General features: G+C 38.1%; 1 protein-coding gene across 3 annotated transcripts in view; it reads left to right on the top strand.

Moving 5' to 3' along the window:
* The window catches only part of LOC114656170 (anterior gradient protein 3-like), a 270,125-nt gene that overhangs the window by 226,188 nt on the left and 25,439 nt on the right, over window positions 1-18,498 (top strand). For all 3 annotated transcript variants that reach the window (XM_051930539.1, XM_051930538.1, XM_028807608.2), the window contains 2 exons: window positions 14,192-14,255; window positions 18,361-18,413. In XM_051930539.1, the coding sequence (XP_051786499.1) occupies window positions 14,192-14,255; window positions 18,361-18,413 (117 nt within the window). The remainder of the gene's footprint in view (window positions 1-14,191; window positions 14,256-18,360; window positions 18,414-18,498) is intronic.

Below are 18,498 nucleotides of genomic sequence, written 5' to 3'. Positions count from 1 at the left end.
CCAGAAGTTTCGGGAATACAAGAAAAATTTCCCGCATGCAGCCTTCTCCAATTTAACACAGAGCCACGGAGCACTTTTTGATCTGTCTCGGCTTAAAACAGAACTGACTGTAATGTATGCCATGGATGATTTTGCAGGAAAATCTCCTACTGATCTCCTTGACGTCCTTCATCAGAAAAATCTGAATGAGAGCATGGGGCAGCTGTACACATTGGTATGTTTGGCGGTGACCATTCCCGTGTCCACTGCTTCTGTCGAGCGGACATTTTCAGCCCTAAAGCGAATTAAAATTTATGCCAGAAATACGACAGGGCAGGTTTGACTTTCAGCATTAGCTTCGATGGCAATAGAAAGGGACTTCGTGATGGAACTGAAGCGCACAAATAATCTGTACGACAGAATAATTGAACTGTTTTTGAGGAAAGAGAGGAGGATGGATTTTGTTTACAAATAATCTGAATTTTTGGTGAGTAAAATGTTGCGATTTTCCTAAATGATATTGCAAGTTTATGAGTTATTATTGATGTTTTTTATGTGTGTCGTGGCTGTAGCTGCAGGAGAAAGGAACTTGTTCACCCCTGGTTTGTCCATTCAATAAAGGCATTTATTGTGGCTACAGGAGTTACCTATATGCGATGCAACGGCTCTTTATACTGTATTTCTGCATATTAAGATGGTTTTTATAACCATAAATTAGTTTTTGAGGGGCGGGTTGATTCAGACGGAGCACTACTGAAGGCCTAGGTGTGAAATGCACGGTCCGCCACTGAATAAGACAAATATTAAAAAGAAATAATACAAAGAGAAAATATAATTAAACCGATATACTTAAAATAAGAATATGTCTGTAATGATGATAAACACAAAACACTTGGATTGGCTATATATAATCGAACATCTCATTAGTTTTGTTTAATGGCTCTAAAGTTTCTTTAAATATACTGAGCTTTTTATTCTGTGAGTCCATACCTGGTTCTGTTGTGCCATTGTTCCGTGTCAGAGAAAGTTTTCAGCTCCTTTTCTTTTTCGAATTAGAAAAACTGTACAGCTGCTCTTCTTCGTCTCTTTCTATGGAGTGTGGGAGGTTGTGGGGCCCAGTAATATCCACTTGCAGAGCCACAACACCATACGTCACCGCAGATCTAGGGCCGCTGTTGCAGGACGGATGTGACGTCACTGCAGTTTCAGGACTGACTTTGGAAAATTACTTTTGGAAGGTTTCATCCAGTCTTGGCACATAGGTTGTCGGTATTGATGTCACCGTTTTTTTAGGACGGAGGTTCGGAAGATGAGTTTTGGAAAGTTTCAGTGGGTTTGGTAAAGAAAACGCCAATACATATTCTACACTGCACTATGCTATCTATTATTTGCCTTATATAGAACTTCTCAGGTTTTTATGACTTATTATTATAAATGACAGGCCACCAAAAGAAAAAAAATAAAAATACTAACAATAACACAATTTTTTTATATAGCACCTTTCCTACGCTCAAAGCACTTTACAAAATTCAGAAAGTAAACAACAGGACCTATATAACACTGGCTACGAATAATATCCCCACTAAATACAGGATATACAAAACATTCAAACAGAATAAAAGACAATAATTAACACTAAAATACAACATATAATACTACAAAAAAATCTTGAACAAATAACATAAATTGTGATAAAGACGAAAACCCTGAGCACTTAGACAGAGAGAGAGGTAAACTGAATGAAGAGGCAGAATATCAGGTCTGTTTAATGTGTTAAAAAAATGAATGGTCTCAACTGATCTCATTAATTTCAGGAGGTCATTCCAAAGTCTGGGCGCTATACAGCTGAAGGCCCTGCTGTCACCCATAGAGTGCAGGTTAGTGTGGGGCACAACATGATGGCCAGAATCAGAGGACCTTAGTGTCAAACAGGAGCGGAGTGATGAAGAAGGTCACTAATGAGATGGTGTGAGGCCATTTAAAGCTTTGTAGGTTAATAATAGAATTTTATATTCAATCCTGTTAGACACAGGGAGCCAGTGAAGGTGCAGTAGAATGGCTGTGATGTGCTCGCTGTCGCCAATCTGTGTCAGGACTCTTGCAATAGAGTTTTGATTCTGCTATGATATAAGATTAGAAGTGGCACCTGCCAGTAGTGAGTTACAATAATAAATGCAGGATGTGATAAAGGCAGCGACAAGATTCTCTGCAATAGAAAAGGAGAGGAATGAGCAAACATAAATGTGACACAGGTGGAGGTAAGAAAGTTTCTTAATGTGATTTACATGGGTGAAATAAGAAAAGGAGGAATCAAAGTGACACCAAGATACTTTGTAGTAAAAGAAGGTCTGACGAGATCATCACCAAGAATAATTGGAGAGGAGCTCATTTTCTTAAGTTGCACTTTAGTGCCACTTTGAAGGAGTTCAGTTTTGTTGAAGTTTAATTTTATAGAGTTTTGCTCCATCCAGGTTTTAATTTAATTTAACTGAGGCAAGCTGTGAGCTGAGAAAGCACATTTAACATGGAAGCAGATCTGAGTATCATCTGCATAAAAATGATAAGCCAGTCCAAAGCTATGAATAACACGCTCAAGGAGAAACACAGAGATACAGAAGAGCAGAGGATGTCATTTCATTAACAAAGGGAAGTCAGATGGAGGAACTCCTGCAAGAAACTGAGGCATGAGGGTTACCCTGGACATGACATAAACTGCATGGCCACAACGCCATATACAATAACTTTTACTTTTACACAAACTGGGAAAGTTAGCTCCTCAAGAGGAAGGTAACAATGCTTAGCACAATAAGGAAAAATTAGGCAGAGCTCAGATCTCAACTGCTGGCCACACAGAATAGGCAAGTGAAAACATTAAGTTGTCTAAATAAATGACACATCCTTGGTGCACAATGTGATTTTGAGGAGTACACATCACAGGGGTAGGACATACCATGGCCAGAAATGATGATGGACTACAATGCCACAAAAGGAGGAGTGGAGAATTTAGACAAGCTGATGGCTTGCTACAGTTACAAAAGAAAAACATTACACTGGATGCTAGCCACAGGCAATTTTTTCAGCAGAAAAAATACTTTTTTCATCTGGACAACTTTGGACCGAGACTGGAACAGGGAGAAGTGTCATAGGAGACAGATCCTTCTTGAGGAGCATTGACAACACCACACATGCAACTAGGACAACATGTGCCAAAAACCCGAGCATTTACAGCCATTGAGAAGATTCAGCAGGAAGACGCTAGTACCCTAGAAGTCCAATCCACAGGGGAACCTGTAGTATGTATGCATGATGAATGCGTTTGTGGGTCTCACTGTCTTATTTCAGCCTGCTGAACTGTACAGTTATTACAGTGTTGTGTAGAAAATGAAAACATTCAGTTCTGCTTGATAAACAAATAGGATGTGATCTGAGAGCGAACAGGTTGTTTACATTGCTTGTTGTTAAAATAAAGTGACCATCTTATTAATAAAATAATAATAATAACAAGTCCCTCAACAGTACATATGTACCAATAATGTAATCATAAGTTGAGGTTCAACACAATGATCATGCTTCTCAAAGAGAAATAAAAAATACAATGTTTGTACACTACTGCAAGTGACTTCTAAAACCACAATATTACATTAAAATATATTGAACAGCAGCATCTTCATAATGTCCAAGACCTCAAATCTTTCACTACTGTACCAAAATAATGTTCTACCCTCCAAGAAAACCCTCAAAAAAACAGTACATGGTTTCCAAAAGGAACCATTTCTACTAATGTTCTTATGTTTATTCTGTTATAAAATATTTTTTAGTTTCCTCCCACAGTCCAAAAACATGCAGGTTAGGTGAACTGGAGATTCCAAATTGTCCCTAGTGTGTGCTTGGTGTGTGTGTGTGCGTGCCCTGCGGTGGGCTGGCGCCCTGCCCGGGGTTTGTTTTCTGCCTTGCGCCCTGTGTTGGCTGAGATGGGCTCCAGCAGATCCCCGTGACCCTGTAGTTAGGATATAGCGGGTTGGATAATGGATGGATGGAAAATATTTTTTAAAAATTATTTTAAAAGAGCCTTTAAATAGCACTAAGTGAGCTTTAAAAATACTAACATAAGATAAGAAGAATAATATCAATATTTCAAAATGAGCAGCAGACACAAAAAAGAGACTTGCAGTTACATTTTTTATTTTCAAAAACTTCCCACCATCAAAAGAAAGCAGAAAAATTATTTAGTATATTCTAAACTGAAATCAACAGAACATTAATGCACAATAAAATACAACTAGCAACAGACAATGGAAATTATACTGATTACATTAACATTAACAATAACATTTTAGAAAAAGCATTTAAATTGAGGAAGCAGGTTTTCTCCCCTCATTTACTCCATTTATCTTTATTTATTAATTTATCTATTCACTTATTTTTACTAGTATAAAGTTTTACACTGCTGCCCCAGCTCTCTTTCTCAGGGGTTGATTGTTTCAAACCTTTTTTTTGTAAAACTTGAGTTATTTGTATGGAATGTTATTTGATTTTAATAAAATCAAAAATATTAATATATACTGAATAATTAAATATGCAGTTTACTTTAAGATTCATTTTATCCTGACATGCCAGATAGATAGATAGATAGATAGATAGATAGATAGATAGATAGATAGATAGATAGATAGATAGATAGATAGATACTTTATTAATCCCAAGGGGAAATTCACAAAAAAAAATTAAAAAAAAGTTCCATATCATCCCTAAACTGAAAAATAAATAAAAAACAGTTCTTTTGCCAAAACCTACGTCTTCAATATTGAGTGCATCGATGATGTCCTGGAGAGCTCAGCTTTGGTCCTCCTCCTCCTCCATCTCTAGACAATGTGGCTCAAACAGGGCACCTCTGAAGAAAATGCAGGAAGATTTAGTCTTGTTAACTAATGCACCATATTCTGAATATTCAGTTTGAGTAAAGGATTTTAATTGCTCAATTTCCTTAAAACCATTTGACACTACTTCACGAGGTAAAAAAGAAGACATAATTTGTTATAAAGTGGCATAGAAATTTTAACCTTATCCCTAGATTACCTTCTCATTAAAGAACTTAACCTTCACTTCTTAACCAATCAGGAATACAATATGTGTATTGATAGTGTCATGAAAAAGAAAAAAAAAAGTTTTAAAAGTTAAATAAAAACTATGCTAACATTTGCTAGGAAATGAATGGATGGATGTATATAATAAACAATAAAACAGAACTTAAAAGATCTTAATTTATGTTCAAATATCATCTTAAAGTACTGGGAATTTTCAATACATCAGGAAAATAGACTGAACTTTGGGCAAAAATTCTTATCCTAATTTGTCGCAAAATGTACAGTTTTTATAGTTATCATTAGATAGATAGATAGATAGATAGATAGATAGATAGATAGATAGATAGATAGATAGATAGATAGATAGATAGATAGATAGATAGATAGATACTTTATTAATCCCAAGGGGAAATTCACATACTCCAGCAGCAGCATCCTGATAAAAAACAATATCAAATTAAAGAGTGATAAAAATGCAGGTATAACAGACAATATCTTTGTATAATGTTAACGTTTACCCCCCCAAGCCGAGTGGAATTGAAGAGTCGAATAGTTTGGGGGAGGAATGATCTCCTCAGTCTGTCAGTGGAGCAGGACAGTGACATCAGTCTGTCGCTGAAGCTGCTCCTCTGTCTGGAGAGGATACTGTTCAGTGGATGCAGTGGATTCTCCATTATTGACAGGAGCCTGCTCAGCGCCCGTCGCTCTGCCACAGATGTCAAACTGTCCAGCTCCGTGCCTACAATAGAGCCTGCCTTCCTCACCAGTTTGTCTAGGCATGAGGCATCCCTCTTCTTTATGCTGCCTCCCCAGCACACCACCGCGTAGAAGAGGGCGCTCACCACAACCGTCTGATAGAACATCTGCAGCATCTTATTGCAGATGTTGAAGGACATCTTAATTAAAAACAATAGTGATAATAATAACAATACCATGCTGCTTTCTGCCATATTTTGTTTGTGCTTGTAAATGCTGTGTCCGTGCCTAGAAATGGAGGTGTTGTGTTCACCTCGCCTAGCAATGGTGACGTCACTTCTGTCCTGAAACTGTGGGTCTACACCTGCAGTGACGTATGGTGCTGTGGCTCTGCAAGTGGATGCTACTCAACAATACATTTCTTCAATACATCACTTATCCAGCATTTTTGTTCTTCCTCAGGCTAACCAAGCAGTACCATTTTTCCTTCAAAGCTATCAGTCCCAATAATGGCATCCAGTGTTAGTTCCGTAACATTACTAATTGAAACACTGTTAATTAGTTATTGTTAGTTAATTAAAAAAAACTCAGAAATTTCACGTACAAATGTTTTTACACAGACCTCACTGTAAAACAAACTTACAGTTAAGCAGGGTTTTAAATGCCACACATTAAGAACATTTGCACATTTTGAATTGTCACCACTTATCATCTAACATACTGTTTGACATACTCTTGATAAAATATGTTTTAAATACACCTTCTGAAATAAACTGCTTGACTTTGTTACATGCCAAGGTATCCATCTACATGCATTACTCAGTTAAACAAATACTGTTGAATGTTGAAGCAATGTGATATCTCATACCTTCCTTACCAGTAAACAACACTACCCAAGTACTAGAAAAAAAAAATCAGGTCCCAATGATAAGAGATCCATCCATCTATTTTCTAACCCGCTGAATCTGAACACAGGGTCACGGGGGTCTGCTGGAGCCAATCCCAGCCAACACAGGGCACAAGGCAGGAACCAATCCTGGGCAGGGTGCCAACCCACCACAGGACACACACAAACACACCCACACACCAAGCACACACTAAGGCCAATTTAGAATCGCCAATCCACCTAACCTGCATGTCTTTGGACTGTGGGAGGAAACCGGAGTGCCCGGAGGAAACCCACGCAGACACGGGGAGAACATGCAAACTCCACGCAGGGAGGACCCGGGAAGCGAACCCGGGTCTCCTAACTGCGAGGCAGCAGCGCTACCACTGCGCCACCGTGCCGCCCATGATAAGAGATGAGACACTTATTATCTGATTTTAATAAAAGACAATCTTTAAACAACACTTTTTCATATTGATACTATGATGGCTAAACTCCCCCAGAACACTACAGTGAGATGACCTTCATCGCCTCAAAGTATCACCGGTCACAAATAAAGTGATTCCTTTTATTTAAAGAATGTCTGCTGGATTATTTTCTTAAACTTCTACATTTTTTTCCTCCTCACCCTTCCCTAGTGAATCATCACCCTATTGTTTTCCAACTTACGAACACATGAAGTATAAGAGTTATCAGACTGTTTTAAAACTTTGCCATTCACCATGTCATTCATTGCCAAGGAACATAAATTATATACAGTACAAGCACCCTTGTATATTGTTGAAAAAAAAAAAATTAAGTTTCAGAAAAAATGTTTCTTTTTTTGGAAGTCCATAATAAAAATAACCCTGCATTTTTTCAAGCACTGTTTTTTTTTTGCAATATGGAGACCAAGACTGCACTTCATTAATCTTCCCAAGACTTTATTCTGTCCAGGTCCTTCTGTAATTATTTGGCTATCTCTACATTAACTGCCATTCCACCTAATTTAGTATTATGTGCATACTGAACCAGCTTGTTATTTATACTCTTGTTAAAGTAATTTATTTAATAAACGTTTTCTACAGACTCAAATCAAATGTATGTTTTAATTGTATAATACTAACAATAAGAGCAGCTCACTACTGAAAACATTTATTTGGTGATGTGGCAAGGCTTAAACCCATGACCTCTTTATTATGAGTCAGCAGGTCTTACCGCTGTACTACCAAAGCAGTCGTAACAATGAAGTACACTAACCCTATTTCTTTTTCTTTGGTTATAGTCTTGAAAAAAGCGTACTTCTTCTGTTACATTTGTACCTTTTGTGAAAATATTTGTACCTTTTGTGAAAATGCTTATTTGATATTTGGACTTCAGTCTGATACTTCATCTCAAAATTTTGTCGTTCGTACTAAAACATGAAAAAAGTTTGTCTTTTAGGTATGTGTTCAACATTTCTGTTATGCTACACTTACATAGATCTTTGTAGACACGGAACACACATGAAATGCAAGTGTTTCAAAAATGATATATTATTTACACTATACAGCTCCCGGTACCTCACTCCCAGATAAACAAGGCTTGAGCTGGGAGAGCTTTTTGCTGTTTCTGCAGTGGTGAGAGGATGGGATAGTACGCTGCTTGCGCTCATCGACACATTTACAAGACAAAAAACACTGACGGAGAGGTGCAAACGGATTTAAAATGAGCCGGATTTATGAGTTTTTATCGTAGGCTTTGGTAATTCTAGTGTTAATTTAACAGACACCAGTTCCAAGCATTGAACCCTGAGGCACACCATTTAAATTATTTTATTTGGTCATAGCAGTGTACGACTCACCCAGACAAAATCAAATAGGTTTAGCTTTGCCTTAAGTCAAAGGGATGAGTTTGTGTGTGTGAGAGCTGACAACCAATGAGTTCTCACCAGTAAATACAACACATACTATGTAACTATATTGATAGAATTAGAGCAAGTGTTTTGGACCATGAAAACAGGAGAGAGGCCCCTATGTCTGATGTGTTGTGTTTGTTGTACCATGACAGAACTGGAAAACACAAACACCTCCTTATTTGCCCTCAGTGCCCTCACAACCATCCTTCTCAGTTCCTGGTACAGACCAGAGTTGCCATCGAGCCGTGTGCTGTGACTCCTCCCGATGATATCCAGGCTGCCCTGTGACATGAAACGTCTCCTTCTGGGAACACTGGTAACACCAACACAGCCCTCAGCAACCTTCAGGGTCTTGTCACAGAAGGTCTCCCATATCACATTAGGATCAGCAGTCGCACCCAACTCTGAACAGGTCCAGCTTCATTTTCTTAGTAGGAGGTAGCCTACTGGACCTAAGGTGGATTTTCAGAGTAGCAACAACAAAGGTCCATGGTCAGAATTCACAAACTGGGCACTTCTGTAGACCAGTCCCAGGTCTGTACACCTCAGAGAGTGCTGCCACTGAAATGCAGAGTTTACAAAGCTCCTCCAACAGCAGAGGAAGATGATCACCATGCCAGAGTGAAAAGATGTTCCGCACATCTATCCGGATGGGCCTCCTCAAACTGGGACCCGAGTGCTGCCACACCAGACCCACACCAGTTCCAATCCCCAACAGGCCTGACCCCGAGGACTTTCCCCATCCCCTTCATTATGTAAGCAGCCTTCCTATGGGCAGCAGCAGAAGAGCTACTTCCATAGAGAGCAGAAAGGAGTCCTATCTGTCGTCTCATAGATGCGTGACATTTTTTTTGGTGGCCTGAAAGTTCGAGGACCACTTGTAGGGCCAGTCCAGTAATCCAGTACCTTAAGGTGAAGACCATCAGGTAGAGCAGCTTTGTATTGCTTGAGTTTACGTAGTTCTTTCTTCACGTGATCTGCTGTGTAGGTCAGTCCTGAGTAGGTGGGAGGTTGGCAGAATGGTGCGTGTAAGTCGTTGCAGCAGGTGCATGAGGACAGAGTCACTGGCTGTTGGTGTTTACATTAGTGTAAATGGAAAGTGAGTGAGAGTGAGGGTGTGTGAACAGTGGTACATGGTCTTGCAGAGTAATGTCGACTGAAGTGGGGGCACTGAGTTGTTACATGCATAATACATAATTTTGCCATATGGAAGAATACAGCTAGTAATGATCTCACAGCCTCATTTGTCTTTATTAAATACAAAAGTAACAGGCACAAGGGGACCTGAACCTCACAGATTGGTAAACTGTGATAAGGGAAAGCCACACTCAAACCAGTTAAAGTCCTCTCTGTACTTCCCACATCTGATCTACAATTGGACTGTTTAAAATCTGTGGTATGTTTCATTCCTGTTTTGCTCCAGATTAACATCTACTTCCCTCCTATAGTTCTCCTTAGCCGCCTTGATCTTTTCCTTGAGCTCTCTCTATACATTCTTTATTTCCCCCTATTTCCAGCTCTGAAGGCTCGTTTTTGGTTAAGAAGAGCCTTCCGTTCAATGGTGGCCTATGGTTTGTTGTTGGGGAAGCAGTCCTTAAAAAAATAACAGTGTTCACACAAAACATACCAAGTAATGCAGTCAGTAAGTGCATTGATATTCTTGTTCATATTTTTCATAGAACTCATCCCAGTCTGTAACATCAAAGCACCTCTTCAAAGAGTCCATTGCCTCGGGTGACCACTTCATCACTTACCTGGTGATAACTCCAGAACAATGAGCTGATCTGGGGTATAAATTGATCTAGATTGTGGTGCGATCTCACAGAGGAAAGAAGAGCTTTAGAGCTGTGTGCGTCCTTGACATTTGCATACAAGAGGTTGAATGTTCTGTTATCACATGTGCTGCCCTTAACAAACTGTTCAAAAGTGGATATGCTTGGTGAGAGGAAGCTAAGTATAATTATGTTGCAAAAATACAGAACCACACAGCCATATATGTACCCTTCTGTAGAATAATGGGAAATAACAGGAATAATGATTTGGAGTACCAATGGATAAACTGTTTAATATCCAGGTTAGTTGTATTTTAGAAATAAAGAGATGATACATGAGATGATACATCAGAGTTGGCGTCTTTTTAAGGGAGCTCTTCAGAACACCATTCTGTTTGAAGGCTAGGTCCATGCATGATGACCTCTTCTGGTGTCAGGCGGGTTTATATAACAGAACTGACAGTATTGGTCCTTTAGATTGTCCTTCTCCATTCTACAGCAAATGGATCTCTGGTTAGCAGCAATGTCACGCTCAAGTCCTATCCTGTAATATTCAGTAATCCCATCCCCATTAGACACATTCTAACATCCACATGCTTGACATGTTGTTTCTCTGCTATTTCTGAACTCGCATTAAAGTTTTCCAGTCTTTGAAGGTTGAGGAACAATGGACAAATATGCTATATCTGAATTCTGTCTTGGAAGATCATTGTATCTTGTTAGCAGTTCATTAAAGTGAATTCTTAAAGTTACAAACTACAGGTTTTTACTGACAGATAAGATCCTACTTGGGACACAAAATACTTGTGGAATTTGTTGTTTCTTTCCATACAAGATAAAACAAAAAATAAAATACTTAAATAAATCATTTCTTTCTTCCTGGCTTACCAGGGTTTTTGAAGTCTCTTGCCCACATAAAAGTATAACAACATGAGTAGCCTCTTCACATTGTAAACCATCAAGCAGTCTTTCTCCCAAAGGTCCAAGTAGATGGTGTTTTTCCCATTAATACAGAAAGAATGTACAGTAGAAGAACTTTGTTTTGTTAGTGGCAAAGAAGAGGTCAAATATAATAAGTTAAGATGCCAAAACATTCGGATTACTCTCAAAATGCACTTGTTGATAGGATTCTGAGTCCCTGAGGAAGATAAACACTGAAGTGGAAGTGAATCTCTACTGCATAATAAGCATCTCTGAGGATGATGTAACTGCTGGTGGCCATTAAACAATTTCATGAACTTTGCTGAATGTCTTTCATTACCCTTACTGGCAACAACACAGTGTCCCTCCCAATCAGAAAGATCAATAGTTTGTTATTTAAATATCACTTCATAACACAACACAAGCCTCTCCATTGCCCTTGGATACCTGCACTTCTGTACATTTAGGAGTAATATTGCACACCAAGCCTTCAATTCAGGTCTGCCCCCAAGTTTTAGATGGCTTACAATGTCATTAATCCTTGAATCATGTTTAAGGACTGATTTTAGGAAAGAGTGTACATATCATACATGTAAGGTTGGATTAATAACTAGTAAGCATTGAATTATTAAGGACTAATAAAGGGTTCGTAATTGACAAATCAAGCAGAGGGTTAAACTCCAAGAATAGGCTGTAGAATCAGAACTCAGTCTAAGCAACAAAATAATTGTAATTGTGTTTCCTTAAATAAAGACTGAAATGTAAGAACAGAAAGTTACAGGAAAAAATGTCTGGATCACAACTGTTTTATAAATTTGTTATTCCTATAAAAAGTTTCTGCAGTATTAGAAAGAGACTTTCAGATGGTTGATGTGACTGTGCCAAGAGAATCTTATGTATGTACCGGATGAGTTACTAATTTTATTACTGTGTTGGGGTTAAAATAATGCTTTATACATTATTTGGTAATAGGACTTATATAGGATGGCACGGGGGTGCAGTGGTAGTGCTACTGCCTCGCAGTTAGGAGACCTGGGTTCGCATGTTCTCTCCGTGTCTGCGTGGCTTTCCTCTGTGTGCTCCGGTTTCCTCCCACAGTCCAAAGAGATGCAGGTTAGGAGGTGCATTGCTGATCCTAAATTGGTCCTAGTGTGGGTGGGTTGGCATCTTGCCCGGGATTGATTCCTACCCTGTGTTGGCTGGGATTGACTCCAGCAGACCCCCGTGACCCTGTGTTCGGATTCAGCGGGTTGGAAAATGGATGGATGGATGGACTTATATATAATTTATATAATGTTTTTATAAAATGTTAATATAGGATTATCTGGATAGATAGATAGATAGATAGATAGATAGATAGATAGATAGATAGATAGATAGATAGATAGATAGATAGATAGATAGATAGATAGATAGATAGATAGATAGATAGATAGATAAGATTCAGCTTTTAAGTGAATAGCCTGTATGGAGGACTGGAGGTGAAGGGTCTGTGCTGTGTTTGTTGACTCTATATATATATTGTACTGAGAAGTGGGGAGCAATAGAAAGCGCTTCCCCAAGGAGGAATAAAACGTATGTTGTGTGCTGAGTCTGTGTCCTGCCTGTCTGTGTACGCGCCCAGGGCTTCATGCTATCTATCTATCTATCTATCTATCTATCTATCTATCTATCATGGGGGAAATAAGTATTTGATCCCCTGCTGAATTTGTAAGTTTGCTCACTTAAAAAGAAGTGAACAGTCTTTAATTTTTATGGTAGTTTCATTTTAATGGAGAAAGAATATCAAAAATCCAGAAAAAACACATTACATAAAAGTTATAAATTGATTTACCTGTTTGAGCAAAATAAGTACTTGATCCCCTACAACCAGACAGAATTATGGCTCCCACAGATTGCTTGTGTGCCCATGTGGCACACAGATGACAATCAATCAATCAATCAATCAGTCAATCAATCACATATACTCCTGATCTCAACTCATTATGTGTATAAAGCACACCTGTCCACAGAATCAATTTCCTCCATTCCAACCTCTCCACTACCATGGGCAACACCAAAGAGCTGTCAAAGGATGTCAGGAACAAGATTGTAGACCTGCATAAGCTGGAATGGGCTACAAAACCATCAGCAAGTAAACTTGGTGAGAAGGTGACAGCTCTTGGTGTGATTATTTGAAAATGGTAGAAATATAAAATGACCATCAATAGCCCTCGGTCTGGAGCTCCATGCAAGATCTTACCTCATGGGGTGAGGATGATCATGAGAAAGGTGAGGGATCAGCCCAAAACTACACAACTGGAGCTTGTTAATGATCTGAAGGCAGTTGGGACCACAGTCACCAAGAACACCATTGGTAACACACTACGCCATAATGGATTGAAATCTTCCAGTGCCCGCAAGGTCCTCCTGCTCAAGAAGGCACATGTACAGGCCCATCTTAAATTTGCCAGTGAACCTCTGAATTATCATGGGCCTTATTTCCCCCAGTGGATCCATGGCTGACATAAGTAACTGTTCTCCAGGGTGAAAGCAGTCTGAGGGCTAATGGGATGTATGTAAAAAGACTGATGGAATACATATAAACACAGAAACATTTTTAAGCATCTACTTATATAGTGCCAGGCTTAATAGATTGTTCAAGCTTTAAGATTAAGCTTTAAGATTAAGCTTTAAGATGAAGTCTGTGTAGGTTTGTAAGAAGATAAACTATAAATGGTTAAGATCTGTTTAGTTACTATATCATTGTTTTAGCTACATAATAATGATTAGGCATGTCCATTGATAAGTTATCAGTTGTCTGGTTTTAGCAGAAGAAGCTATTGCTTTGTTTCTGTAAATCTTATGTGACCCTTACAATCATCTTCATACTAATCTATGGTCATTAAGTATTTGTCCATTTCACGTATAGCTCAATATTGTATGTCTAGTATTTTCATTAACTTAGTGTACAATTGTATTTTTGTTTATTTTTCAGGCTGGGGTGATGAAATTGACTGGGTTCCAACATATGAGGAAGGTCTTGCAAAATCAAAGTCGAAGTAAGTTAAAGGTTTGAATCAAATGGTACTAGTGACATGGACATTTTCAAAGATGGTCAAAGGTCAGAAAAGGTCCAATATCCTTTCCATCCATCAAACTCATTGCCTAGGACGTTGGTTCCCAACCTGTGGTCCACAATGCATTATCAAGTGGTCTATGACTAAGTTATCAATTTGGTATTAAGTGCTATGATTTTGCTCTGATCTTCCCTATGATTTTAACGATCGTATATCGTAAGTGATAGTCAGCCTTATAACTTATAGAAGTTGGGTTGTGGACACGCACTACAACTGTAATATTGCACAACTTGAACTACTTTATGAACCATTTACACTACCTGCACTATATGTACATGCATGTTATACTTATGCTTTCATATTTTATATTTTTCATAGTTTATTGTATTTTTTTATCTTTTTATAGGAAAATAAATTTATGGAGGAGTTGTATATTAAGTCTCATTGTACCATACAATGACAATAAAGGAATTCAATTCAATAAGAAAAGAGTGTGTATTTACAGATGATGATGACTGGCTTCTAAGTTGATTTAGATTTCCAAGAGCTATCCCATTGGAGCTGTGTGCTGATAGAATATTAGGATGTACAGTATACCTTATATCATTTTTATGATGGAATGCATTAAAATATGTATATTATGTTTTACTGATAAATTGTTAACTTCATTAAAATAATGTATATATTTATTAATTAAACATTTGGGGGCATGGTGGCACAGTGGTAATGATGAGCTGGCTCCCCATTCAGGGATTGCTCCTGTCTTCCACTCTATGCTTACTGGGACTGGTGCAACCCTGGATGGATGGATGGATATAATCATTAAATATGTATAACGAAGATTTTTCAATGTTCCTTAAAAATTTTGAGGAATCGGCATTCTAAGCTTACACCTGGTTTTACATTTATTATACACGCTTAGTGTGTGGCAATTGGTTACGTGGAAAAAGAAAACAGAAGAACAGGAATTAGGGGTTGGTATGTTTGACAGAGACAGTAACTGCTGCAATAAATTATTCCATCCAGGGTCACACAGGCATCTTGCGGGAGACAGGAATCACTGGACAGGGCGCCAGCTCATCACTACTGCTGCGCCACTGTGCCCACACATGTTTAATATATGCTTTAATGTGTTTCTTCATGAAAATGATATCAAGTATACATCTTAGTATTCTAAAATGTTCAGAAAGCTGTAATATCATGAATGTAATGTATTCTTTGTGGCAATCACTGCCTGCGCACTCCTGTCAGCGTAAGAGAAAGTCTGTTTAAGAAGCATGTAACAATTAACAACTGGGTCCGGGAACACTTAGAATGCGAAGCATTTAATGTGCTACTTTAGTTACATTGGGGTTTGAGATACTCTAGTAAGTTAAACATCCATTTTAAGATGAACTTTACAACGTTCTACTTTATTGGCAAAATAAACCACAAAAGTAAAGTGGAAATTTCAAGATTAAAGTCAACATTTTGATTTTAATCTCAACATAGACCTTTTTTTTTTCACTGTGTCCCTATTTTTTTTTTCTTTTCTGTGGCCCTAATAAGCTTCCATATGAATCTCAGACACTTGCCTTTTCTTGTTGACTTTGACATCTGAACACTTCTTTTTTACTTCGGGCACTGTGCGACTTTCTGAACTTGAACTTTTGTGTGCCACTCCATCCATTTCATTTTGTTCCTCAGACCACTGATTTAGCCACAAAATATTAAGTTTTGTCCTTGCCTCCACTTCACTGAGTAGGACCTTCATTTCACATTCGCTGAAATTCTACATTTTTATATGTGCATATACCATTGTCTTTTAACAAAACACTGAATGGAAGGGGCTATTTGTATTGATTTGCATTTTCAAATATGTGAAATTCTGGGAGGAGATGTGGTGTGGATGCAGGCGCGTCCATGTGTGTTAAAATTCATGCTGATTTGGACTTATAAAGGGGAAGTGCATGGAATGTTCTTACACACAGTTTTATGCATCTGATTTTTCCGGCCCTCCCAGACTCCTCCCAGAATTGCACCTCTTTGAATATGCAAAACAATATTAATAGCCCCTTATGTTTTACGTTCTGTGAAAAGACAATCTCAAAAGCACAGGGGAAAATAAGAATTCCAGAGAATATCAAGTAGAGGCAATGAAAAAGTATTATTTGTTGGTATAAACATTTATATAAACAACAAAAAATGGAAGTTGATCGAGTGGCTGAGAAACTTGAAAGTTCAAGTTCAGAAAGTCACAAAGTGCCCAAAATAAATAAGAAGTGGTCAGATATCAAAGTCGCCGTGAAAAGGCGAGTCGTAGCCCACCGTCTGAGTGTCATACGGAAGGGTATTAGGGTACAAAGAAAAGAAAAACAAAATAGGGACACAGTTGAAAAAAATGTCCAAATGTCAACTTTAATCTCAAAATTTCCACTTTAATCATGTAGTTTATTTTGTCATTAAAGCAGAACATCATAAACTTCAACTTAAAATCATTTAATTTACTAGTTTCTCAAATCCTATCGTAACTAAAGTAGCACGTTAAATTCTTTGTTTTGTATGTGTTCTTCTATGTGTTCTATATGTGTGAATCACTACGTGCTTCTTATACGGGCTTTCTCTTCCTCTGACAGGACACAGAATACATTACGTTCATGATATTACAGCTCTCTGAATAATTTAAATACTAAGATGTATACTTGATAGCATTTTCATAATGATAGGAATTAAAGCATATATTAAACATGGGGACACGGTGGCACAGTATTAGCGATGAGCTGGCATCCTGTCCAGAGATTGTTCCTGCCCCCCACAAGATGCTTGCTGTGCTGTGTGCAACCTTCGATGAAATAATTTACTGCAGCAGTACTGTCTCTTTCAAACATACTAACCTCCAATTCCTGTCCTTCCTTTTCTTTCTCCAAGTAACCAATCGACACACGATCAGCTCTGTGATAAATGCAAAGCCATCTTTAAGCTTAGAACACCGATTCTTCAAAACGTTTATGGAACATTGAAATATTTTTGTAATACATGTTTAATTATTCCATCTATCTCTCTATCCAGGGTCGCCCCAGTCCCAGCAAGTATATAGCGCGAGGCAGGAACAATACCTGAACGGGGCGGCAGCTCGTTGCTACTGCTGTCCACCGTGTCCTCACGTGTTTAATTATTAACAATATACATTATTTTAATGAAGTTTAAAACTTATCTGTATAATTTAATAAACATGCTTTACTGCATTTCATCTCACAAATGATATCAACAGCTCCAAGAAGACAGCGCTTGGAAATCTAAATCACCTTAGAAGCCAGTTGTCATCATTTGTAAATACACACTTTATAAAATGGCTCAGGTTGTGCAATATTATAACTGCAGTGCAAGTTTACAGTGAGGTAATTGTACTTATAAGTACAAACAGTTTTACCAGGAGCACTTGATGGACTGATTGAGTGTGTTTATAGTTCTTGGGAAGAAACTGTTTCTGAAGCGCAAGATGCATACAGGAAAGACTCTGAAACGTTTGCCGTACTGCATGGAGGAAGTTCAAATAGACTGTGCGCATGGCTGAGGCAGCGTGTGCTAGATGCTGTATCCCGATAATCCGATCAGCTGTTGTAGAGCTGTGATTCTACACTCAGATACAGTGGGTTAAATACTCTGAGTGGTGCATTGACAGTCACAACGCTAAAGCAGCTATAGTATTTGGAATGATTATCTAATTTCTTATTCTGTCCATTTTTTGTAATTCTACACATCCATCCCAGCATTCTCATTTCCACCACATCTGACTTCTCCTGTACTCCCTTTACTGCACATGTCTCATGATCACACAATATTCCTGATACCTTCTATCAATTGTTCCATCCACACTTTACTCTATGGACTATTTCTGCATCTAGTTTTACATCTCAGGCTACCACTGATCCTAGATATTTAAACACATCCACTGTTTTCAATAGCTCTCCCTGCAGGCTAACTTTGTTAGCTTCGAATAATAAAACAACAAAAACAGCATAAGTGATCGAAAATATATTTTTTGTAAGAGTTGATTTGGTTCCTTAAAATTCACCAGTCATTTTTGTTCATTTTTGTTTTTAAATAGTAAGAAGCCTCTTATGGTGATTCAGCATTTGCTCGACTGTCCCTACAGCAAAGGTAAGAATTTCACTCATTTTGTTATCCATTCATACATTTTGTAATTCAGTTAGCCTCTCATCTTATTTCATTACAATAAATAAAT

This window comes from Erpetoichthys calabaricus, chromosome 8 (assembly GCF_900747795.2).
Source record: "Erpetoichthys calabaricus chromosome 8, fErpCal1.3, whole genome shotgun sequence".
NCBI classification, from domain to species: Eukaryota; Metazoa; Chordata; class Cladistia; order Polypteriformes; family Polypteridae; genus Erpetoichthys; species Erpetoichthys calabaricus.
This window is presented reverse-complemented; position numbering and strand designations above follow the sequence as displayed.